Source organism: Anopheles coluzzii, chromosome 2, assembly GCF_943734685.1.
Source record: "Anopheles coluzzii chromosome 2, AcolN3, whole genome shotgun sequence".
NCBI classification, from domain to species: domain Eukaryota; kingdom Metazoa; phylum Arthropoda; class Insecta; order Diptera; family Culicidae; genus Anopheles; species Anopheles coluzzii.
The window spans coordinates 16,137,326-16,164,235 of NC_064670.1; the positions used below are offsets into that span (position 1 = coordinate 16,137,326).

A 26,910-nucleotide genomic window follows, 5' to 3' on the forward strand; every position below is an offset into this window, starting at 1 on the left:
CGATTTTGTTGAACCATGCTTAAACCTGGTGGAAATAGACGCGACATGTTCATGTAATGATGGTACACGCTGCATTTAAAGGGGTTTTCCAAGAGTTCGCATAGCCGTAAAACACTTTATTGACTCTTTCCTACGTGTAATGTAATGGGAATTGAACTCTATAGCACCCTAATTGGACAAATCCAATAGGAATTTTCAAGAAGCCATAGAGTGCAATTTTCATCCACATGAAGTTCATTTCCTATCAGAAAGAGTCAATGAAATGTCCCACAACTATGAAAACCCCTGGAACACCCTGTCACGTTCAATAGTTTGAAATTAATATTATTTTTCTTTTTAAACGAAGTAGCTTAACAGAGCTCAACCGCTGGTGGCTGGTAGCAAGTGCCCCTGTTTAATCAAATTTTGAATTCGCACGTGCAAACCAAGTTAGCCGCACACGTGTGCACAGGGAAAAAAGCTCGCCAACAAAAGCTCACCCTCACGACAGTTCGCCCCGAAACGACGCGAACGGTGGCGAAAAATTGTGGCGTTCGCTAAGCATGCTAACACCGAACCGAACGCGGCGGCGCGGGCACGCATGAGCCGTACCGAGCACGCCTCGGAAAGCGCAAAGATTTGCCTTCAATGAACGGAAGCGCTCGGCCGACTGACAAGTGCAGAAAAGGCAGTCAAACCGTTAGGCAGTGGCACCCGCGTCGTGACGGATTGGCAGACACAAGTTACACCAACACACAAAAAAAAAAAAAAACACTCAGAGGCAGAAATAATGAGACTTCTGCTGGTGGTGTGTGCCCCTTGAACGCATTGAGTAGCGCGGCCCCTTCCACCAAATACGCCAGGAACCTCTAAACAGGAGCAGCAGCGGCAGCAACAACTAAGAAGGATTTTTATAGTGTGTGGTGTGCTTTGTTCGCTTCCCTTCCCCGTTTTGGATTCCTCGACTATTGAACACGCCAGGATTTGATTGTGCGCCCGTTCGATTGTTCGACTGTTGGAGGCGAAAGGTGCTGGTTGCGCTTTTTTCTTCCCGACCTTCACGTCCGTGTGTGTGTGCGTGTGCGTGTGAGTGTGCATGGCGCACTGTACTTCACAGCAAAATTCGGTCCCATCAGGACATTGCGCGAGGACGGGTGAACTTTTTCCGCTCGCGCCGCCCCGCGTGTAAGAGGAGCTTTTGCTTTTTCGTACTCGCGAAAGTGTTTAAACGTCGGATGCAACAAGCAAGCAGCGAAGGTGGTGGAACGCGTGCCACCCTCGGCTGGTCGGTGAAGCAATAGTGAATTCGCACCAAAGTGGGTACTTCTTTGGCCACAACAGCGGGGAAGCAAATCAAAAAGTGCTGTGAGTGTGTGTGTGTGTGTATGTGTGCATCATCCATCCCAACGGAAAGGAAGCAACGCGCGATACGCCGTCCCGCCCCCTGCACCGACCACTCACGCAAACACACGGTGGTCTCCTGTGCCCCTCTGGCCTTCTGGGTGCTGCTACCTGTGTTTCTGCCTCCGTTTTTCTGCACAAGGACATCATCATCATCCATCCCGCTCCTAGCCCCTCCTCGAGAACCAGCAGTGAGCAACAAGGAAACGTATTTCAGCAATCGTACGTGTTCGAGCCGCCATTGCTTTTCATCAACCCGTAGCGCTGCTTTCTTTATTTTCTATTTTTTTTCTTTCTGTTTTCTAGTTGAAAAGCATTCGATTTGAGTTTTGGCCCCATAAAAGGAGCACCCATCATCCGCTTGAGCGAGCGCCCCCCCCCCCCCCCCTTTATTAACTATCGAAAAAGACAAAAAGCCTTGATTAGTTTAGTGAAAACCCCATTGTGATAACGATCTCTCTCCCTGTAAGTGGATTTCCATTCTTCTTATCGCTCTTTTTTTTTTCGCTCGCTCACTCCCATCGTCCTGTTGTTGCAAAAAGCTAGCTACACTGTTGATACACATCTAGATGTATGCCGTGTGCGCGCGCGCTGACGATGCGAACCGAAATTATGTTGGGAAAGCTTTTGGGGTCGGTCGGTCGGTCGGTCGGTTCGACTGCACACAGTGAGGGAAGCATTCCCGTGCAGTGCGTGTACCAAAGCCAAAGGCAGATAGTGGCTTTTAGTAGTAGTAGTGTGGCGACGGCGGGTGGTGGTAGTAGTAGCAACACCAGCAGCAGCAGCAGCAGCAGTAGTAGTAGCTTTGGCAGGACATGACCCTTTTTGGCAGGTGATGGATAGCCTGAATTCAATAAAATCGACCAATCGGTACGTTGCCCCCTGCGTCCGAGAGTTAGTCGGGCAGCCAAAACCCCCCTCGTGGTCGACAATTTCGGTGCCGTGCGGGCGGCAGCAGTAAGCGGTTAGAACTGGACTCCAGTCTGGCTGGCACTCCAGTCGGTTGGCCACGTGCCAATGAGGCAATTGGGCGAAAGTGCAACCCACAGTCACAGCTAGACGACCAAGGGTAATGTGTGTGTGTGTTTGCGCGAGGACAAATCGAAACTGCATGGAAGCGTCGATTTCGCGGAGCCGTTCAAGAATTTGTTCGCTTTCTTTTGCCCGCCTGTGGAGATTTTGACCTTTTGGATTGATTTCAAGTTCATTGCGTTTTTGCCCTTTCTGGCTAGCCAGGCACTGGACTGCTTGACAACCCTCTGCTGGTTCACCATTTAAAGGCCTCCAGCATCGCATCCTCTCACCACTGTGTTGATCACATTAACAAAAAGACAAATATGTATGTGTGCGCGTGTGTCCCATTCCAGGTTAACCCAGTTACAAAGCTCAAGGACAATGATTCGTGCGCCAGGTGTCCACCAAACTTCGGTGGCCGTGTGCGCGTATGTGAGAGTGTGTGCGTGCGTTACTGTGCAGTTGTACCGTTGGGGGGTTGGTGAATCGCAAGGACACACATATATTTGCTATATGCTGCACTGCCCATCCACCGTGTGCACCCAAGATTACAAAAAAAAAGAAAGAATATATCGTGATATCCTTGTGTAGTTCGAAACAACCCATGCCCCCTCCCCCCCCCCCCCCCCCCCCCCCTGTCCCTCAACCTTCAAAACTGGAGAACGTCAAAACTCTCTTTTACCCGCGAATGGGTCGTTCTCTTCCTTGCACGGAGTTCATCTCTCAGTCAACTCTTTGTTCTCTCTCTCGCTCTCTCTGTCGCTCGTTCTCTCGCAGTGAAAGTCAGTGGCGTACATATCCTTTGCGCGCTTTGTACGCAAGCAAGAGAGCACACGCGGAAGCAGGCACACGTCGGTGTGGCGAAGGGGAGGAGGCACGTGCGCTGATCGAAGCAGCAGGCTGTGTTGTGTGTGGTGGTGGTGAGGTAGTGGTTCAAATAGCAACAGAGCAGTAACAAAAATCGAACCGCGAGCGACTCCTGCTCCCATCGATAATCATTCGTTGCTGCAAAAAAAAAAACGGGAACACACTTCCTCCTCTATCCCTGGCTGGCAGTAGCCCCAATCCTGTAAAACCGGGCAGGCAGGCCCAGGCAGGCCCAGGCAGAAGACAAAGTTTTTCGGTATATTGTACATCGCCCTCAAAACGGAGCGCCATCGCCGTTCCGCATCTAGTAATATCCTGCAAATGTGTGGCTGTGTGTGTGTGTGTGTGTGTGCGTTTGTGGTGCAGAAAACATATAATATCCCATTTTCCCAACCCGCTTGGCTTGTAAATCACATGCTGCGCTCTCCGCTCTCCTCCCTGTGGGAAGGGGCAGATGGACGAGGGGGTGGTGATGGAGATGGTGGTTAAGATTTGCTGGTCGGTAAGGTTAGGGGCGCAGCGCAGTGAATGAATGAATGAATGAAATTTTCAAAACTAGGACACTGGCGTGCTCGAAAAGCCGTCTCGGGCTGAGAGGAACATACTGCTGGTGCGCAAACTTCTTGGAGGGGAGCGGGATCGTGTGGGTGAGAGTGGACAGGAGAGCAGTGTGTCAGGTGGAGGAATCGATGGGTTGGAGGTTGTGCCTGTAACACAGGCGTGTGTGTGCGCGAAAAAGGAACGGTTGGTGGTGTTCAAAAACACACAGAAGGGCGACATGTGTAAGCAATACACGACAGCAGCAGCATTGTCGGCCGCCCATCTTTGCCCCACATCTTTGGTGGTGGTTGCTTCACATAAAATATGCATACGATCTGCAACCGTAAAGAAGGACGACTCTGGGCAATTTAGTGGCCATTTTAAAATCGAAGTTTGGCAAAGGGGTTTAGCATCTCCTGGCATTCATATTTCATTTCATTCTGTGGGGAGCGCGCAAGTTAGATTAGTGTTTCGATACATCGATTAACCCACCCTCCCCCATACATGTGTGTGTGTGTGTGATAACGTCGATAACGTCAGCCAGTTGTTTGCCCACTTTACGCCAAAGATGGCTAAAGTATCTTAATTACTCGCTTGTTTTCATTATTGTTACTGCTTAAAACTTGCAAATTTCCAACCTAACAACTGAATTATTAATTTAATTTCTCTCTTTCTCCCTCTCTCTTTCTCTCTCTCTCTATCTCTCTCTCTCTCTCTCTCTCCGCTCTCTCTCTCTCTCTTGTCTCTTTCCTCTTTGCAGTACAAGCAATAGAATATCGCCGAAGCAGACTGGTGGACGTGGCAGCGGTTACCGGTCGTGATCACGTGGCCAGCAGATGAAAATTAAGCTTTCCAACACTTTTGCCCCATTTAGCTAATTGCAATTTGCATGTGCACTTTTGCGCTGCACACCCGTTCTCTGTACCCGCCCAAACTGGCCCACACATTGCGCGGCACAGCCACACAGCCACAGGAGCAGTGAACGCAACAAACGCAGTACGCAGTAGCACTGCCATGCACGTGCATCCCGCCGTCGTCCAGCGGATTTATGGTAACGCCAGTGGAATTGAAAGAGTAACCTCCCGCCTGCCACGCCTGAGTCACCTAGGAATTGTACGCAATCACTGTGTGAATTGAGGCTGGATGCGCACTACCGTTGCGGCGCATTACACCGACCCCTGACCGGACAGGACGGATTAAGCACGAAAGGATACACACGACAGTGGTGGGAAGCAGCAACGATAATAGCTCAAAGAAGCGCAACACCCCCCCCCCCCCTCCCTCCTTCGCGTTCAAGAAACCACACACCGCTGCCGCTGTTGTTCGCCTTTCCGATGAAGATCATTAAAAGCGCGTGAAATGTGTAATCGCTCAGCGCGGCGAACAGTTTCGAGTGGCGTTGCGTTCAACGATGTATTTTGTTATGGATTTGTATCTCATCGTTTTGTGTCTGCTGGTCATCTACATTAAGGGTAAGTCTACTTCATCTATACCTTCCAGCGCCCCCGAGATCACATTATTGACAATCGTTTCTCGGTTTCTTTTTGTTTTTTGTTTCTTCTGTTTTCCTTCGACGACGCAACGGCAATTGCAGACAGCTTGCAGGGACCGCACGAGAAACGACTGCTGAACAATCTACTGGCAACGTACAACACGCTCGAACGCCCGGTCGCCAACGAGTCCGATCCGCTGGAAGTGAAGTTCGGGCTGACGCTGCAGCAAATAATCGATGTTGTGAGTATTGCCCGTGCCGGTGGTGCTCCCGTTGTGACACTCACACCCCCTCCGTAGCTCTCTCTGGCTTCAAACCAAAAAAAAACCACCTATTGGGTTTTTCCGTTTTGTTTTCCAATTTTTGGGTTTTGGTTTTCGGTTTTGGTTTTGTTCTGTTCCCCTACTGGACTTGGGTTTTTTTTAGTTTTGTACATTTTTACTGTGCCCGTCCGTGTCGATCCGCCCGCGCGCGCTCACGGATTTCTGTCGTACCGGGCCGGGCTAGCCACGTACGTGCGTGCGTCCGTGCATTTTGCTTAGCACTGCAGGGCTCTGCGTACAGGGCACTCTGATACCTGTGTATACCATGTGTATACCTCTCTCGTGTTTATGTATGTGTGTGTGTGTGTGTGCGTTGTGTGTTGCATTATAATCAAGTTACCCGTTATTGAACCTATTCTAGGACGAAAAAAATCAGATACTCACTACCAACGCTTGGTTGAATCTGGTAAGTGGCATGTACCCGGGCGCAGCGACACGCTCTTCGCAGCATTATACCATAAAATATCTCCAACACCCTTGCCAGGGGTTTATTGGATTAGGAAACACACTTGTTTTCGCAATTGGGATGATGAAGCCTATATTTATGAACAGTTACGCCTACTTAACCCCGCGCGTGGGAAGTGGGGGGGGGGGGGGGATTGTGCGGGATCATGAAGGGATGACTTCTTCCACTGCCGCCTGCGGAAAGCACAAACCGTGCAGAACAAACTTGTGTCAAACTTTCTCCTTGCTCTTTAAACTATTCTCCGGTTCTTTATCTTTCACAATCTTTATCGTTCGATATTAGTTACTAAACAAACACACCAACACACATACACAGCTCTCGTTCGCAGGGAGCGCGGAACAACAGTTTTAGTGTCAACTTCTGAGGCACAAGAGCTTGCTCCAGCTTACACTTTATGGCTTTCAACGGTTCCTTATCTTTCGATGTTGTATCTTTCGTTCAATGCATGCTTCTTTTTTTTCTCAATCACTGAGGTACACAACAACAAAAAACATAACATGTGCACTAAATGTGTACTATTTTTACAAACACACACACACACACACATACAGCGACACAAAAATCCTATACCCTGCATAACAACGGAAGAAGTCATCCTTTCTACTCGAACGCCTCGCCAGCCCGCTAATGACAATGGTGGTGTTACTAGTTCTAATACGAAGCATATAAACAACCAACCGTCCCACCCCACCAGTGCATTTTGCTATAAAATATAATTGTCGTGTCTTACTGGACTTTTCACTACTCGCTGTGTGTACTTACTTGTGATTTGTTGTTTTAACTAACCGAATATAAAGCTTAACCAAGCAACATCAAGCAAAAACACATGCGTAGTTGCGCCTAAAATTCCTCCCCGAGGAACGGTGCGCGGAGTCCGCGTTAAATAGTTCGTAATCTTAAAACTGGGAAAACGTTTCCCACTAAAACAAACACTCCATCATTCCCCTGCCTAATTAACTATAAACCATATGCGTAGCAAAAGCCCAGCAAAGGCTTTACTAACTAAATAGCAAAATTAAAGCTTCCCTCACTTAAAAAAAAAACAAACAAACTACTAATTTAAACAAGTGTTAAACATCAAATAAAAACCAGATATTTAATTGAAAATAAAAATGCGCCTAGGCTATTTGGCATCTCTGTTTATGTCGCTTTTAAATGGGTACATGTCATAATCATAGATTTATCGTTTGTAATATAATAAACTTTTTGTTTTGTTTTGTAATCGAGTTTCCTCACAAAGCAAAAAAGAAATGCAAACCCCTCGAAGACAATTGTCGATGATTTGCGACGTTTCCTCTTTTTCACAAACCTTAATCAAGATCCTAATACTCATAATCTGCATGTATTTACTAAACTCGATTTTCTTCGATTGTGCGTGCGTGTGAAAGTTTTGTGAGGGCCGGTGGCCAGCGTGTTTAGCTTCACCTGGTGTGTGTGTTTTAGATAATACCTAGCTGATTTATTAGGAATAATGTTAATCTCTACGTGTCTGGAAATTTTTTTTTTTAACCATTGATTTTGATTCTTACCCCTTACTCGCTACCTCACACCCGTGTTTTTTGCATTAGTATTATAATTATTATGATTATATTTATTATCATTATCATGACACCAAGCAAGCGCATTGCAAAGCGATCCTGCAGCGTACGATTTTGAAATCACCGATCTACACGGTTTTGTTATTACCATTTTACTACTTCCTTTTCGATTCTTTTCGTCTCTTTTTTCTGTCACCTATTGCCCCCTCCCGCCCTTGATAAGCTCTGTTTGATAGCACCAGCGGATTGTTTGTTTATTTTCTCTTATCGTTTGTCGTTTGTCGTTATTTGTCAGTTTTTCTTATGCAAATAGCGTTTGTTTCCTTTGATTTAATCCATTCATTTCTGCAAATTGATGATTGTAGGACGAGAAGAATCAACTTTTAATAACGAACATATGGCTGTCGTTGGTAAGTTACACGTCTTCACGGTAAAGTTTGCATGCTTTATAAACGGACAAACTATGATTAAATATGCAAAGCTCACAAAAACAAAACAAAGTTACTCTAATATCGCCCACCTATACCTTAGACCTTATCTTACAAAAGCTTAGGAGTGTTTGGATGCATAGCGTTGCGAACGAGTTATTTCATACCGAACCTTGTTTGGCTCTCCTAAAGTATGAACTTTAAAAAAAAAAACAAACAAACACAAACATACACAAGCCAGCTTCCTAGGGTACTCTGCGTACAGTTGCATAGTTGCTGCCATCTTTCTATCTCCCTTAGAGCCTCTGTACGATTGGTTAACTACTATTTCTACTCTTTATACTATTACTATTGCTGCTGTCACTATTTCCTATTACAAAATCTTCTACTATCTAGCTATTGGTTTGAATGTAGCTGGTTGAACACATGTACATGTACAATTATTACACCTGGTTTTTGTCCTCGTTACTGTTATATCGTCTAGTGCTTTGATCCGATTGGAACTGTGATGCTTCAGAACAGAAAGATTTTGTTCTGAAAAGTATCCATACGTTTAGTGTGTGCTCTATTTTGTCTCATAAAATATGACGCTGTTTGAAAAAGGGAAATAATAATCTCTGTTCACACAAAAAAAAAAACAATACGGCAGAATTAATGTCCTACAATAGCTAGAGTTTAATGTAATGCTCTTGTATTATAATAATAGATGATACTTATTGTCTACAATAAGAACATTAATTTTTTTTAATAAAAACATCAGTTAGCAAAATAAGAGATGAGTTATTACAGTTATCGTTAGAAAAGGTGGTCTTTGCAGCCATAATTTCAGCATCCTATACTAGATATTTGTTCACCGTGTACGTATGTGATACAACGTGTCTCGGTGGTCGAATTATAAACCGTACCGGCTATTACAAGCCCGGACAAAGGAGCCTTTCCCGTTCAGACCGTGCGTCATCCTATTTTAGCAAAGGGGATTACATGAAAAAATAGTTTTAATTTGGGTGTCCGATGTGTGTGTAACCCATGAGTAGGTTGGATATAATGCCCTAAACAAGACGAAGAAGGTCTGTAAGAATTATTACTATAAAACACCAATGTTTTTGAATATAGATAAAGACTACTTAGAATTAAAATATTTATGCCGTTTTTTCAACATAAAACCACATTAAAAACCAATTTACAATTTAAAAAAAAACATTTTCTGTAAAATTAACCTAACTGACAATAATGCACTCGATCATATAAATATGATACACACTAAACACAATACCTATGTAATTTGATATTAAAAAAAAAACTTCACCGTTGAAATGTTGCATGAGCTCGTGTTGTGTTTGTAGTTGTAGTTTGCGGTTTTCAATTTCCCCAGTCTGATACAAAAGTAGCGTAGTGTGGAATGCCATTAGCATATTGTCCCGTTATGCATTTGAGTCTTGTTGCATTAGCTTTGATGGAACACTTTTCCCTACTCTGTCCGTTGCATCGCAACTGGTTCGTTCTGGCCAGATCCCAAAGGCCTGATTGACGTATCGATCGACGGTCGATCAGCTCTCGGCTTGGCAGTTATGGCTGCCGCCCCTTCTGCATGTGGTGCAAATGCCTGGCTAATAATACTCATAATGCTACTACTACCGCTTCTACTCGTAAATGTTCATAAATATGGTTATCGCAATGGCTTCACAATATATACTATATATGATACGTAGAACCAATAGTTGTTTTGTACACTAAACCAATCCCATCAACTGGGGAGGTGCTCTTACCTCCTGGGTCGATGGCACGCGTGTGCTGCTGCCAGCGCAACACGGTGGGCACGTGCTGCATACATCTGTCTGGCCTGGCCCTCGAAACCAAAATAGCTCTCCACTGATTCAATTTTCGTGGCGACGGCCCATTATAGGAATGGAACGATTACAACTTGCGCTGGAACGATTCCGAATACGGTGGTGTGAGGGATTTGAGAATTACCCCGAACAAACTCTGGAAGCCGGACGTGCTGATGTACAACAGGTAGGGGGTAGCTGAAAATGAGGCTGTTATTGTCGCAACCCTTCTTATCGCTTAATCGCTTTCCGCTTAACCCCTCCCACGTCTGCAAACATTCCAGTGCTGATGAAGGATTCGACGGAACATATCATACGAATATAGTTGTGAAAAACAATGGAAGCTGTTTATATGTTCCTCCCGGTATTTTTAAGAGCACGTGCAAAATCGACATCACGTGGTTCCCGTTCGATGACCAGCACTGTGAGATGAAGTTCGGCAGCTGGACGTACGATGGCAATCAGGTAGGCGAAACTGTGGGTCCTGCTAGCGCCTCCTAATAGTCTCACAGTCCAAAAATGACAAGAATGACTAATTATTGATTGATTTTTTCCAATTCCAGCTGGATCTCATACTCAACTCAGACGATGGAGGCGATCTGTCGGATTTCATCACGAACGGCGAATGGTATCTGATAGGTATGGTATTACCGCACATGCTGCTGATGTCCGTCACTTCGTTGTCTACATCTATGCACTCTTGTCCACTTCACAGGAATGCCCGGAAAGAAAAATACAATAACATATCAGTGTTGTCCCGAGCCGTACGTGGACATAACGTTCACGATACAGATACGGCGACGGACACTTTACTACTTCTTCAATTTGATAGTTCCATGCGTCTTAATTTCTTCGATGGCCCTGCTCGGATTCACGCTTCCACCGGACTCGGGAGAAAAGTTGACCCTTGGTAAGTGTACGGGGAGTTGGGAAGAGTGTTTGCAGCTGCCATCTGCGACTACTGCCGGCGTCGCGATCCTCGTGGTTCAAAGATCAGGAAAACACGTGGCCGGCCTGTACATCCGATTCGACGCATTCAACCAAATCATCTGCTTGGCCCCTTACATTCGTAGATTCTTGAAGCCATCGATCCATTTCCCCAGTATTGTGTGTTATTGCCGAATTCTCACGACACAGGGCGCATTGTTTTGTTCGATACATGCATTTAACGCATAAACACCATCTGCCATCCTTCCACCGATTTGGGGCAATATACTCAAACTCAGCGCACTGCCCCCGTCCTGTCTGTTATAAGGTCCCAGGCCACCAGTTAAATTTCCATTCGTCTTACAAAACCATGCATAGCATGACGATAACATTCGAACACGGGCGAGCGCCATAAGCGGCGTGTAGTACGTGATATGTAAACTAAACCGACTTCACTTTCATTTCAGGTGTAACTATACTGCTATCACTCACTGTATTCCTTAATTTAGTTGCGGAGACGTTACCTCAAGTATCCGATGCAATTCCGTTACTAGGTTAGCCGATACTGAACTCATCCATTGCTAGGCATTTTGTGATGGTTTTTTGCCCCGTTTGTTTCATTTGTATTGTTTGTTTCTCTCGAGCTCCTCCACCATTTTTTCGATGAATGATTTTAGCTGTTATCCCGAATAACTGTGTAATTGTCTTTGTGTGTGTGTGAATGCTTGGCTTTGTCAATTTACGTTGATTGATATTGTGGTGATTTGTCTACTGTCGAATAGCTGTTTTGCCGGGACCGTTGGCAGAGCGTTTCTACGCATTAGTGCAGATTTCAAATCCCAAGTCATAATAATCTCAAGTCTAACCATTCTAATATATATGCGATGTGTAATGAGACAAGCGTTAAGCAACCAATGCCTAAAGAAGCAGTACATTTCGTGAACCTTCCGTTTTCGTGTGTAAACGATGGACAAAAGTTTAGCTCCAAACAATTTCCTTTAATGTCATTTGAAGATTTTTCTGTTAGTACTCTGGAGAGTATGTTCTTATTCTTTTTGATATCTATCTCTTATACCTACTCCCATTAGCCTCTTTACAAAACTGTTCTAGCACTAGATTTACGTACTTTCTTTTCCTCTCTGCTACAATGCTCTATTATTACACATATTTACGTCACTGCATAGTAGTGTACGCATTTCCTTTAATTTAGTCTACCAAATTCTTAATCTTAGTGTTATCATTTGCAGGCTAGTTGCAGATTACTAAATTGCATGATTTAGATGAACGGGGTTGCCATTCTATTTACTTATTCTGCTTTTTTATTCCAGTTAGCCATTCGTGGCACAATCCTTTTTGTCTATGTGCATCTTGTTCTACCTCTGTCTCTCTTTCTATCACTTGTTATATAGTGGCTTGGTTTTTCTTTTCATTTGTGTGTAGTTTTCAGGTTTTTTTTTCTTTTTTTTTTCTTAGCAGTCATTTTTTTATTTCAATTACTGTCCGGAAATTCACTAAACAGTAAAATGCCTACTAACATATCCGTTTCATAAACTCTTAACCAACAACTCATGAACAAAACTTAAAACAAAACATAACAATCACTAACACAGCCAATAAAGTGTTGCCTAAATAAATGTTCAACTGATGCAAGGGGAGGTTTAACGGATGTATAATATTCACTAACTAAGGCGTAAATGAAACTAATTTAAAAATGTTTATGCATAAACCACTACCAGTAGGACAACACTTTTGCTTTCTTGCGTTTACTCTGTGTAGTGTCATCAGTGATAAATTTTGCTTCCTTGCTTTACTTTTCCAATTCAAATGACATTCTGCCAAAAAAAAACAGGGAGCCAACTCCCCGGTGTCTCGGTGTGTTTGCTGCTGCTGCTAGGCCAAATCATATTGCGGGCAAATCATTACGATCAGTACCCGGTTCCGAACACTGTGTGGAAGCTGTCGAACAAACATTATGGAAATATGGCGTCGTCGTTGTCGTCGTCGTGGGTTGATTTTAGTTGTTGGTCTCCCCCCCCTCAACACACAACAGTTAAACAGTGCCTAACACACCTGTCTACCATCCTGACCCGAACAAAAGATCGTGCCACGAAACTGCTAAGGATTGTGCCAATGAGCAAAACCTGCGGTTAGCAGTCCTATTTTAGAATGTGGTATGCCTGTACCGGCCTCTCGATTTGTGATTCATTAGACAACTTGCTTTTGTTGCACACTACCGATCCAGTGAAAACAGAGAGAGAGAGAGAGAGAGAGAGCGCGCTTACAATGTTCAACGATTTAAGATGATGTTTTTCTTGTTATTTTTTACAGGACTTACTATACTGGTATCTCAAACTGTGTTTTCATTATTAGTGGGACATGTTATTACGAAAACGAGCGAAGCAGTCCCTTTGCTAGGTATAGCCTAAAGAAAGTAGTACTATACAAACCAAACCAAACAAAAAAAAAACATATTTGAATACAAACAAACAAATCAAAACGTATATTAATATCTATCCACTCCTTCCACGCCCTCAAGCAAATAATCAAAACAAAAACAAAAGGCTCTACTAGTAGCTCTACTAAGTAAACCTGGATAATTCAAAAACAATTTCCATCTTAACAGAACTTAATAATAAACCAACTGGTGAATGATTCGGCATCATTCCCGCTAACCGGCAGTGCGCGTGTGCGTGTACAGGTGTAAAATGCAGCTCGACCTAAAAACTAAGCGATAAGAGTTCGTATGGTGTGCCACCCCCACCCCCTCCCCCTGCACAACCATACATGCCTATGTATGAATCCACATATTTTACTACAATTACTAAACGAACGTATATAACGCTAATCAGTAAACTGTAGCTTTCGAGGTACTGAACATAATTATGTACAAACAGACGTTACCCAGCCGCAACTGCCATCTCAAACCTCCGGATTTAAACAACACTCTCTTAACTTGCTACCATATCATATCAACCATACACACACACACACATCCTTGCGTCCCTGGTACATTCCACCATCCCGAGCACAATACCATAAATCATATAATTCTCCTCCAAACATCATCCTCACAATCATGCATATACACATAACAAGCTTGCCACCATAATTTCGGGTGGAACAAGATGTACTTATCCTGCCACATGCTCCTCCACCCCTCCCTTGCAATTACTCGCATGGTTTGTTTTGTTTGCTTTCTACTACTCACATCCACCTCTGATCTTTCCGTTCTGTTGCAGAGTTTGCCCGTAATTTTAGTGCATTATTTCTGTTTCATTTTGAATTTCTTGGGTTCGTTTTCTCGGGCGTAGGCTAATGAAAGTTTTGCACAGTTTTCCCGTCCCTGCGCGCTCGATCCCTCCCCCTTTTAGAGTTCGATGATGAGGCGAGCATTAGTCACATCTGGCCCTTCCACCGATCGATTCAAGGGTTTGTCGCAGATGTTCAAGACATTATCCATTAACCGACAACACCACCTGTTCGGGCATAGAGTATGGTTTTTTTTTTACGTGACGAAGTATCTATATGTGGGTGTGGGTGTGTGCGTGTTTGCGTTTTAGCAAACGATGATTCGATTAAATAAATCAGTGCCTATCGCAAGGCATTTGGGCGTTCAGACTAGGGCACACAGAATTCTGAGCCGATCCTGGGGTTCGATATTGCAATGCAGCTCCCCTCTGTCTCTCTTTCTCTTTCTCTCTTGGTCTTGTTTCACTGCTCAGCTTGTTAGGGTTTGTGCGTTTGTGCTTTTTTTAGCGGTGTTGTGTTGTGTCTCTGCGATTCCAGTTTGCTTCAAACCTTCCAAATGTTCACACAACAAAATCCACTGTAATGTAAATACATATTTGTGCTACTTCTGTCCTTCTACTGCTGATAATGTGTAAAGATATTTTTTTTTAGCTGACCAAAAGTTATGCGCTCTATTGAGTTTCTGTTTGAAAATGTGCTTCACTTTATATGAGTTGTTGTCATTATTATTTGTCATCCGCTAGCTCTTGCTTATAGAAGACTTCACATCTCCCCCCCCCCCCCCCTCTCGCCCACCCCGCATCCAAAAGTGTTGATAATCTGCGTATGAATTCTCAAACCACCTGCAGCTCGCAAAACGCTGCGAAATGTAGTGAATGTACATACCGCCGACATCATGGCGAATCATATATCTCGCTCATGTCCCACTAATGATGAAAACACAAAAGAGAGAGAGACAGTGGTTCAGCCAGTGTAGCAAAAGTTATTGGTCTACCTCTCCAGTTACTATAATGGAGAGCCAATATCTCTGGCACGAAGAACCGCACAGATACTTCGAAGCGTTCTAGGTCGATGATTTTTTTTATTTACATTTTGTCACCTCCCTATAGGCAAACCAACGCTTCGTTACTTTGTTCGTTACTTGAGACAAGTCAATCATGAATGTCTGACGAGGAAATTACATACGTTGCTGCTCCTCCCTTCTTAATCGTGGGTGTGTTTTTTGGTCGGAAGTTAACCGCAAAAATGTCCGCTACAGTACCAGCATCACAAAACGGAAGTTGCTGTCGGAATGTTGATTCTTGCCAATTTTGTTTTTACAATCCATCAAGCCACTCTCATCACCGACGACTGCATGCTTCTCGGCTCAATTCTACGTAATGTCACACGCCCAGTCCCTAGTCCTGTGCTACTAGTGCTCTCTGCATGATTCCAGCATGTTTATAGAATTTCGTATTTTTTGTTGTTGTTAGTTTTTGTTCATTTCAGTTTGGTTTTTGATTATTATCCTTTCGATGCATCATTGTTGTCGGTTGTTGGTTGTGTGACGGATTCTATCGTTCGCTTTCGATTTTTGGAATGATTGTTTAGTTTATATAAAAAAAAAAAACAGTAGTTTGCCTTTTCCATCTCAAATTCTGCCTGTCGTTTAGTGCACCACACTTGGCTCGCTCGTCCCTAATTGTCTTTTTTTTTTGTAATGCAACACATTCCAGGAACGTACTTCAACTGCATTATGTTCATGGTCGCCTCGTCGGTCGTGCTGACGGTTGTCGTACTGAACTACCATCACCGGACCGCCGATATCCACGAGATGCCTCCCTGGGTGAGTGGCCGCACGCACTGCAGCGAGACCAAGATGTTAGTTGCTCATCCCCCCGCTTTTGTTTTCCACCGCAGATCAAATCCGTTTTCCTCCAGTGGCTTCCGTGGATACTGCGGATGGGTCGACCGGGGCGAAAGATCACGCGCAAAACCATCATCCTGAGCAATCGGATGAAGGAGCTGGAGCTGAAGGAGCGATCCTCGAAATCGCTGCTAGCGAACGTGCTGGATATCGATGACGATTTCCGCCATCCCTGCTCCGGCATTTCTGGCTCGACCACCGCAATAGGAGGGTCAGTGTAAGTAAAGCTTAGCGGCTGGATGAAACCCCTCCAATGATACCGTTTCTTATTTTTACCTTCGAATACCACCCTTGTTCTGTTCACCGACGTAGCTTTACGCGTCTAACAACGGTCGAGGAGCAGAACGTCAGTTCCGGATGTTCGCACAAGGATTTGCACCACATACTGAAGGAATTGCAGTTCATCACGAATCGCATGAAGAAGGCGGACGAGGAACAGGAATTGATCAGCGACTGGAAGTTCGCGGCGATGGTTGTTGACAGGTAGGGGACATCGCCATTAGTGTCAGTCACGTGAACCCTTCCGCGAATCATGAGTAACGAATTTGGTTATTCTTGGATGATTCTTGGAATTCACGAAACTTTTGAAATTGATGAACCACAGCCAGAAAAATGTAAAACGATGACCACAGATTACATTTTTGTTGGGATAGCGTTGCGTGTGGAGATCCGCTTAAATTCCTTCAATTTTTAACAGTACAAGAATTTTGAAGATTTGTTATTTGGCGAGGACTTCCGAAATTCACTCCAAAATTAGATTACTTTTCTCCCTTTTCACTACTAACCATTTCCTGTTTGCGTTTTTTGCAGATTTTGCCTTTTCGTGTTTACATTATTCACAATAATAGCGACCGTCACTGTGCTTCTATCGGCTCCTCATATAATAGTGCAATAAATACGGCTTACTACCTGCGCGAGCAGCCCGCGGCAGACGGCAACCAAGCAAACCAAGCGAAGGGGGAGAGAAAACACAGTATATATACATATATACAAACACGCATAAAATATATACATATATTTTATAAATAAGTAGAGCGCGCGTCGTATGAAAATAGTTTGCAGTGATTCTAGTTAAAGCAAATGCGCATGATAGTGGGGGAGGAGCGAGCATTTTAAAAAGCAAAAGCGATTCCAATTATCAAAGCGTTGACGCCCTCGTACTGCCGAATTCCCCGTTTGCAGTGTAGCTTGCAAACAGCAAAACATCAATATAAAACACTAAGTGAAAATCGATGCCAAAGCACGGGCCCGGGACCGATTTCTTTGCGCGAGAAGGCCGCACCTTAGCTGGAAAGGTGTGTGTGTGTGCACGACCAATGTGAATAGAGCCCCCGGAGCACGACGCGCCGAAATTCGGATCGTCCCTTCGCCGGAGAAACGGGAGCGGCTCAGTGTGGCGTTTGCCGTCTATTTTACTGTTTACTTTCCTTTACCACGCGCTCTGGCACCATCCATCCCGGAGGCAGCACGAGCAAATAGACCACGAAAATAGGAAGTGAACCCGAGCGACTGCGCGATCGGTAGTTCCTTCTGCAGGCCGTGCTGCTCTGGTTTCTGTGTTCTATCCTTGGTTTTATCGAATCATTCATCATACTAACTTTCGTGTGTCTCCGTTATGCGTGAAAAACGAGTGAGAGAGGCACCAAGAGCTGTGTAAGATGCTGCTGGCTCATGTGAGGCACGACAAAAACCATCAGCTGATACAACCGATGCGCACATGTTCGTCGCACACACCCCAACCATCGACAGCCAACGTCATCTGGCTAGCTGCGCCACGAAACTCTACACCATCAATCGATGCAGCAAAGTAATTTATTGCAGCAAATCTACTACACATCCTGAGCAACAGGCTAGTAGAATCAAAAGAACAAAGGTTCCCCCTTTTTAAAGGAAACCGTAAATGGGGCAAAACAAAAACAAACATACAAACAAAACATTCGAGGGCTAATAGTGGTCGCCGTGATGCGAACTGCAAAACAGACTGCAATCAATGCTGCGAACGAACGTATGAGCACGTTACAAGAGTAAACGAATACCACCAAAAGCAAGCACAATGCGCGTAATGTAATGGAAACAACAGGGACAACAACATGGGTAAAGAGAGACACGGGAGCAGGACTTTTTTTTATGAATTAGAACAACGTATGAACAATGGAAATGATAAACAGCCAACAAACAAACAAAAACACGGCACCGATTGAAAGCGATAAAGGAAGGGACGCACGCGGGGAATAGAGAGGACGTATATTATAATCAAGCATCTTGATTTGATACGAGGACGCTGTTTGATACTGTAGTGTTGTATTTTTGGAACTAGTATACTAAGTGTACTGCAAGGGAAGAATAAGAAGAAGAAGTAGCAGAAGATAAATCGAACGACTTGATTAAAGTACTTTTATATTGAGGACTACTCATCTATATGTAGATGGTGTAATGGTAAATTATTTTAATTGTGTTTTAAACAAAACAAAATCAATACTTACAATGATAAGCAGGCTGAGCATGCATGGATGTGCACATAAGTGTACGTGTACGTGTTACGTGTGGAGGAAAAAGAGGGAATTAGAGAAACGGAGCGAAGGGGGAATAATGTAGAGTGAAGATTTAAGGAAGCGTTACTTTAAGTAGCAAAAGTTTAAAATCACGTATATGTTTAATATATGCGTGACAGAGGAAAAGCGAGATAGTGGGATACAGAGAGTAAAACAAAAAACAACTACAGAACAAACTTGTCATAGAGTTCGAATATAAAATTATAAATTTGCTCTTTCACGGTGCAAACTGCAAGCAAAAAAAAACTACACGACTCTCTTACTAGAAGAAGCAAATCGAATAGGTGCAACAAATAATTATGATAACAAAGAAATACAAAACTATATAAGAAAATACAGATAGGAGAAATATATATATATATATATATATACATATATACTTAAATAAAGCGTGCGCGCGCGCACACGTTAGAATGCGCCGTTGCACCGTTGCAATCGGGTGAAAAGATGCTGCTCTGTGCGTGTGTGTCTGAGTGCGCAGGCATTGATATAGCAAACGGAAGTGTGTGAAACACACACACACACATATTTGGCAAACGCACTTTCACTTTCAGTAGAGGCAAGTTACGCGTGAACGTTATTCAAGAGTACCCAAATAGGATAACCGCAACAAGTCTGTCAGAAAATCAATGCAGCTTAGTGATAGGTTTCAGCTAACACGTAACGACAATGGGTGTTGTTAGTTGTTTGGATGCAACTGGTTGCAATGCAATACGCACACGGAAATGCCAAGAAACCCAAAGCCAAAAGATAAAGGAATGCCAAACTCACTCACTGCTGGGAAACTATTTATTACCAATTGAGATTGAACGGCTCTCACACATAGAGTACGCGAAGAAATATGCACACACATAAAAAACAAAAGCCAAAAAGGAATTCTGTTACAGTAGCGCCAGCGGGATGCGTTATAGCACGACGTTATAGCAATGTACTGCGACTGTAGGTTGACGTTTCTGGGGCGACTGTTTCCGTTCATTGTTGGACGCGAAATCGTCACGTACAGGTGTCAAAAGATTGTTAAAAGTAAGGGTAGTGGTGAGAGCTGTGCGCCTGCAAGGAGCAGCTAGACGACTCACGGCAATGTGTTATGTTAAATGATAGAGAATGTTTAGCGCATTGTCGGCCGTTTTGCAAAACGATGCTTTCGTTATTTGATGCGATGATTTTTAGAACGATTTTTTTGTTTTGTTCTTCTCTTTTAGTTGTTACGCACTCTAGTGTCTACTAAGGTACTATCTGTCACTACTATTCGTCATAGTGTGTTTTTGTGCTGCAGTAGCTGCGGCTGCTTCTACTACTACTACTACTACTACTGCTACAACAACTACTACTAATACTATCTACTGGTGACGCTGAAACTAAAACTACAACAACTACTATTACTAGGTACACCACACTACTTCAACTATTTACTAATTGCTACTAGTACGGTCACAACTGCAGAAGAAGAAAAAACCACGATGCTTTTGACATTATTTTTCGCCGACCTGAAGCCCTGCCTTGACAATGGGGGGACAAGTTTTCGATAGCGATGCGGGGTAGACCGAGCCGACCGAATCGAACCATGTATACTACTAACGCACGCACTACTCTGCAACAATAAGTGAGCGTCTCAATCAAAACTACCGAACTACACACTATTCGGTGCGCGCGAAAGGGAAGAAAATGGTGGCGTATAGTAGGAGGAGGGCAGCGATGCGACACTGATGCAAGGCGAACAATATCTTTACACTTAGAGCTGTCACTTACTCTGATATGTTCCTTGCAACAACAACAACAAAAAAGCCAAATGGTTTACACTACTTATACATGCATTTCAAAATTAGTCAGTTTTTTCACTATTTTACGTGCAGAGGCGGGGGGGGGGGGGGGGTGGAGCAGCACTGCACGTTTTGTCGGACATTTGCTATTCGATTTATATACTTCCACACCTGCAGACAGAGCGCGACCAGAACCCACCAAATTGCGGCGTGTGATGCGACATATTGGCACGGTGTTTTGTACTTGTAGCTAAAATACGTAAATTCGGTCGAGTACACTGCAGATCCTTGCACCACTTCTGCTAGTTACGAAGACATCAGGAGAGAGCAAGAGCCATAAAAACGTCTTTTACTCGTAGGGTTTTACGCTATCGCTATCACTCACAAGACCAGGTCGGACAGGAATGCAAAATGGAACATTCGTAGTTTAAACATAATTTTAAGTCTGTTTTTTTGTTTGTCTCACACCAAAACTATAAAAAAACTGTGAGTTGCTCAACTCTACAAAGAATGCAAATCAAAATAGGGAAAAAGAAGATAAATAAAAAATTAGAAAAAGGAGGGTCAAAATCAAGCAAGTACATAGGTACAGGTACAGAACACACACACCTAGAAATAATTATATATTACTCTGGTAGCAGCATTTGTAACGTGCACAGCAAAAAAATCATGGAGTGTCAGCAGGCAAACCATTCCACTGCGAAGAGATTATAGTACAGTTCTATACTTATACATGCAGAAAAAAAGCATTTATACATACATAGAGGTATATATATATGTATATAACCAAGTTACATATATATAGGTGCATATTATATTGGTATATAATGAATATTTAATTTTCGTTACTCGTGATTAGGAAATGGTGGGGAAAGAGAGCAGGAGAGACAGAGAGAAAGAGAGAGAGTGTGTGTGTAACGTGGATTTGGTTTATGCTAAATTGGACAAATATCTTGCTATAGTTACACACGCTTCAAACGATTGCACCAGCGCAAGACGGTGAGCCACTTAGTGTTTTAAAATGTGTTCATATGGTTCGCGCGCAAGACTCTCGTAGCTAAAAAAAAACCCTCACCGTACAGAAACCGCAACACACGACACACCCATAGCCATACAAAAACACCAAGATTCAACTATAGTTAAAGGGTTCGTTTTACGACATCTGTTATTTCAGTGAGTCTTCCTTACCTAGGTCACGCGTTAAACGTTGTGTAGCGAACCAACCACTCGGTACTTCCTACTGCTCAAGTCTCAAGACAGGACAATTTGTTTATACGCGCTCTGCGCTTGCTGCACTGAGGAGCATCCCGTTGGTTCAATGGTTGACGTGCGGACGCTTGCGCAAGACCGGACCGTTATCCACTCCGGGAATAAGCGTGTGTTTTTAGTCTCGTTGCGTTGCAGCAATAAATGGAGCACCATCCGGTTGCGTTATATAGGGTTATATCGCTCTTTTAGGACTCCTAATTACATCAACAAGAAGAACGGAAAGATGATACTTTTCCTCATCTTGGATATACAGGATTTTGATCTGTATCTGCCCAAAATTGCAAGGCCATGGGAGAAACAGCCACAGAATTATAAAAAAAAATGTTAATTTCTTTGGCTTTTTAGACCGCCTGGTGCCCGCTAGTAACACGTTTCTCAAGTACGCTATATTTTGCAGCATTCAGCACTGAAGGTGCCCACCGTGCGCTCTTAGTAGAGGCATACACACAGCGATATTATAAACTTGCACCTACATATTGTACTGGAAACAATCGTGGTAAAACAACACACAGAACACAGCTGTGTGGCATAGACACAATATTCACGGGCCACGTGTATAAGCTGGACCCCATAAAAAGCAATGTACGGGCACACACGTAGCGAAGCTGTGTAGTATTGGTGCACGCAATAGTTTCTGTTTCGGCGGTTCTTTCCATTCCGATTGGATTGGACTCCACTATATTTGGACTCTAGTGGCCAAAATGTTATGATGATGCTATGATATATGAATTACCACACACAAACACACACATTAGCACTCTTACCAGGCACGGGATAAAGGAATTGCAGGAAGCATCGGTAATGTGGTATTTGTGTTTCCAGTTTACGTTGAAGATTCTAGCGACACACGACACGGATAATATTCACCATAAAGTGAAAGTGAATAGGAAACATTTATTTCGTTATACGAAGAGAGCAGCACCTGCAGACAGGGTTGTGTCGAGCAGCGAAAAGGCGGCGCGCATACGATCGAGTAGAACCGATGCACACCCGAGCGCATCGTTCCGTACATTATTACATTAAAACAATCGTGAGAGAACAATACTACTAATGCCCCCAAAATTAATTCTATTGCAACCAAAAACCAAAGCTATAAAAAAAACAAAGACAGATAAGAAAACAAACGTTAAAGCCAATCGAATGTGGCATCGAATGTCCACCGTAACGAAATTTTACCGTTCAAAACCGTTATTTTGTTACACGTGTTTCTTTCGACCTTATTAGCCCCCAGAACTTCCCCTTGTTACTTAAAAATTGAGGGAGGTGGGCGGCTCGCACACATTCACACACGCGCACAAAAACACACAAAAACTGGGACAATTTGCGTAGAGTGTAAAACTACTGTTACTGTTTGTATTTGCAGATATATTTATACGAAAGTCTACTTACTCTTATACTTATGGCATATTTTTCCGCTTCGGGAACGGCCCCCGCCGCCATCCCCGAAAGGTACACCTACAGAAAACACACACACACACACACACGCCACAGGAAGGAGAGATGAGCTCATTTCCTGCGGGTTTGAATACTACGGCTAGTTTACACACAGAAAAAGAAACTATTTATGTAACCAATTTTACATGTCCTTTCCGACGCGCCACTTTCCATTTTGGGGAAGAGAGATTTAGCAAAACGTGCAGACAGCAGCAGAGAACGGTAATAGGCGTAGGGGGAATAGGAAAGAGGCACGCGCGGAGAGGAAAAATTTCGTTGATGGATATTCCGTGCTACCCGTGGTAGTAAACGACGTCAGCCATTCCCTATGCGCGATCACTCCCCGGTGCAACCACTACCTGTCGTCGACGGTCAGGTTCGCTCCAACACTCTGTAACACACACCACACATTCATTCATTTTCGAATGGAAACCCGGTTGATCGTACCCCAAAAAAAGTCAACCAAAACAGTAACGATCCTATCGTGACGGAGTGTAGAGCGTACTTTCCCCGAATGGGAAGCAACCATCTGTTAGGAACGGAGCGTAAAAGAGAGGTAAAGAACTGCAGCTCCGATTCTGCATGGTAAATACAGCTCTAATGTCTAGCTAACAAACCGGGCAACAAGATCTTACTAATGTAAGCGCAACTAGCTAACGAAATCTGAACGCGTTTGCGTTCTTCGCGTTACTCGCCGCTCTGTGGACGCGGGTCATGGGAGTTCGAGCGCGGGCATCGCATCGAAATCTTATACCGGCCCCCCCCCCAACAGCGGTGTAACGATTATTACATTTCTACGAGTGTACGCCACTATGTCGGTCCATATCCGTTTTAGGATAACTGCAAACAGAAGCCTCGCGGGATGACACTGGCGCATCGGCAGTGGCCCGTAAAGGGCCAAGCCAAGCAAACGCGCGTATCCTCTCACTCTGACTTTCTAGAGTAGCAGCTGGGCGAGGAGTACTACTTGAAGCATACTGTTTCATGCACTAAACGAGAACTACCACCGAAATGCGGAACCTTGCAGTACTGTTGAAGTGCGAGGGATCGAGACGGAACCGTGCGGCACATCGTTCGAGGGCAATCAAGCTATTCCAGCGGGAAAGGCATTTTAATAGTAGTTCGTGTGAGCACCGAATAGGGGAGAGAGAGAGCAGTTAGTAGCAAGTTCCATCATTACCCATTTCATCTTGCAGTTATACTGCACTGTAATAGCAAGGTGTGCCCAATTTTGAACGTTAGCGATACATTCGTTCTCCCTTCCCTTGGAATAGAGGTAGTGTTTCAAGCCGTTAAACAGGCCAAAGGCTAGCGTATGTAGCTGTGAATCGGTACAGCGCAACACACAGGGAATCGATTCTACTTGCACTAGGACCATCATCCGTCGACGAGTGGTTGCAACGGGAGAGCAGTCGTTGTTGTGGGGCATGGTGTCGAGGGCCACGTAAAAAAAACGTAAATGAATTTCATAAATTCTTGCCAATCCACAGACGACCTGGAGTGTTAGTACGATCTTGTTGTACCTTTGTTGTTTGTTCGTTCTATCACTTATTACACTTCCTTAACCCTCTTGCACTACCCCCATAAACTGCAGCTTCCCACTCCTTCCGGGTGTTAATTGTGCCAGCTTGATTGCAAAACTTTACCTCCTAGTTTCTTCGTACAACATTAACTGTAAAGCACTGAAAATCGAAGAGGCAAATTAATTTCTCTTCTATTGCTCTTCCAGTTGATTGTTTGTTCCCTCTGTCCTCTAAATAACTCCCAGCCCCCAACCCAACCACACCTTCCAATGTGTTTGTTTCAACCAGTGTAATAACACTGCAGGAATGCTGTATCATGACGGTTGAGTATTTTCCAAAAGTATGGAAGTAAAAGCGATGTAGTGGAATTAAAAAAATAACACAACACAACACAATCATACATACTACAACACACACAAACAAGATCTATGTATGCCAAATGTTTTCAATGAAAATTTGCATCACATCAACTGTAAGCAGCAGAACACACACGGAAGTAAAAAAAAGAAATATGGCAAAAAAAAAGAAAGAGTAATTTTTACTAAATATAAGCCTGAAAGTTGAGGGCCTTAATAGTTCAAAATAATTACTAAAAACAAAAAAAAAAAACAAGTGTAAATAAGAATATTTTTAACAAAAAGCGCAAGTTTTTACGAAATAACAACTAAATGAAACGGTGAGTCTGTTATCGGGCGAGTCAAATTAACAGACGGTGTTTCGTCATATTGACGAGTATTTAAACAAACAAAAAACTGAGATAATTTTAAGACCCTATGCGTGTAACGAAGAAAGAATAAATAGTTACGGTTCAAAACGTAAATTTAAACAAACCACACCAGTTAAATACAGTTGAAACGCAAAACCAAACGGAATAGATAAAACTAAAAACGACACATACAAAACAAAACCCGAAATGAAGCAGCGCCGGGAGGGGGGGGGGGAGACAGTAAAAGACAGGATCAAAAATACATAAAGAACAGAGTAGACAAAAACCACGAGAGCAAGAAAACAGCACTAGCAACACATTTTCAAATCGGAACAAGAATGCAAGTACTACTCTGGGAACGGGTGTACACACAAGCGCAATAGTTGTTTGTTTAAATCACCCTCCCCAATAGCAGAATTGTTCAAAGTAAGCAACCAAAACCGCGAACCCGTTTTGGGACGGAGGGGTAGGGAAACACAAGACAAGGACACGACAGCGCAACTCGATCGTACGTGTAGGGGAAGGGAACAAAACTATCACGTTCCAGGCGAGTGTAAAGACACTAGCAGCATGGGTGAAAGGATCACAAAGCGCTGAGAAGCAAAAGTTTGAGGAAGAAAAAGAGGAAATGCGAAAGAAACACGTTAAATGGTACTGGTGCACCGTGTGGTGCTGCTGATCGCACGGTGCAAGTATCGCGGCCGCGGGCGACCGATGCAATAGGGTGTTGTGTAAAGGGAAACCTTTTGTTTTTTGTTGTACTCGTAGAGACAGAATGGAGAGCATCTTATAGTTTCGATGTAAAAAAAAAGAAGAACCGATGCTGAAGAAATGGCGGAACTCAAAAAATGTTACACATACGAGTGTACTAAAAAATGAAAGTTTGTGTCTGCATGTGTGTGTGTTTGTATATATACATGTTAACGTTTTATAATAAAATATCCAAATAATAATTGCGAAAAATGCGGATCCACGGATCGTTGTTCCGAGTAATAGTTGCATTTCGAAGTGTGTATATGATGGTGCGGTATATCACAGTGTACAGCTAGCTTACCTTGTGTAGTAGCTCCTGCAAGACCGAACGTTTGCTCGGTTCACATCTAACCATCACAAGCCAATTTATTCCGAATTACGTGACAGAAATATAAAAATAATCTTTCTAATCTACCATCCCCTTCTTCAAGATTCGATTCTGCGTAGCACTTCTTCGAAACGACCTAAAAAAGAGCTACGACACATTTTGTATGGGAGCTTTTTGACCCAAGCCAATGCCTTAGAACAAAAGCAAAGCAGTGCTTGGTTGTCCTAGGTTTGTAAATTTTTCCATGGTCCATTAATTGTACAGTCCCGGAGAACCAGGTTTCATTCAACATCGCGATTTACGACTGCAAAAAATTGAGTCGTTCAGAAGCAGTGCAATATGATCATTTCTTTTCGATACATTTTTGGAGGACCAAACCTTCACATTTGGTTACATGGATACTCCATAGCAACAAGTTTCTCTAAGTTGGACATCATTATATGATGTAGGTTTGTCGGAGGCGCACCTTAGTGCAACTTCACTGTGGAGACATTTCGGATCACCCGAACAGTATTGCTGACGAGATACATAATAAAACTTTTCTTCCTATGGAATACATCAGCAATATGTTCATGCGTTGTGCGGACTAGACACCCCTAATACACCTGTTTCCATCTACGTTCGAATCT

The 26,910-nt window shown here is 43.6% G+C and overlaps 1 protein-coding gene across 8 annotated transcripts; it reads left to right on the forward strand.

Annotated features, from left to right (window-relative positions):
* Nucleotides 1–296: 296 nt before the first annotated feature.
* On the forward strand, nt 297–26,193 carry LOC120948355 (neuronal acetylcholine receptor subunit alpha-7). Of its 8 annotated transcripts, XM_040364589.2 has the most exons (14): nt 311–1,602; nt 4,562–5,273; nt 5,396–5,535; nt 5,978–6,022; nt 7,986–8,030; nt 9,952–10,061; nt 10,159–10,339; nt 10,438–10,513; nt 10,590–10,784; nt 11,269–11,355; nt 15,766–15,875; nt 15,950–16,173; nt 16,269–16,439; nt 16,767–26,193. In XM_040364589.2, the coding sequence occupies exons 2-14, from the start codon at nt 5,213–5,215 to the stop codon at nt 16,849–16,851; spliced, it is 1,530 nt and encodes a 509-aa protein (XP_040220523.1). In that variant the 5' UTR covers nt 311–1,602; nt 4,562–5,212; the 3' UTR covers nt 16,852–26,193. The 8 variants fall into 8 exon arrangements, with proteins under 8 accessions (XP_040220522.1, XP_040220518.1, XP_040220517.1 ...); XM_040364584.2 differs by lacking the exon at nt 7,986–8,030 and having other exon boundaries at nt 306–1,602; nt 15,950–16,167; XM_040364583.2 differs by lacking the exon at nt 5,978–6,022 and having other exon boundaries at nt 308–1,602; nt 15,950–16,167.
* Nucleotides 26,194–26,910: the final 717 nt, after the last annotated feature.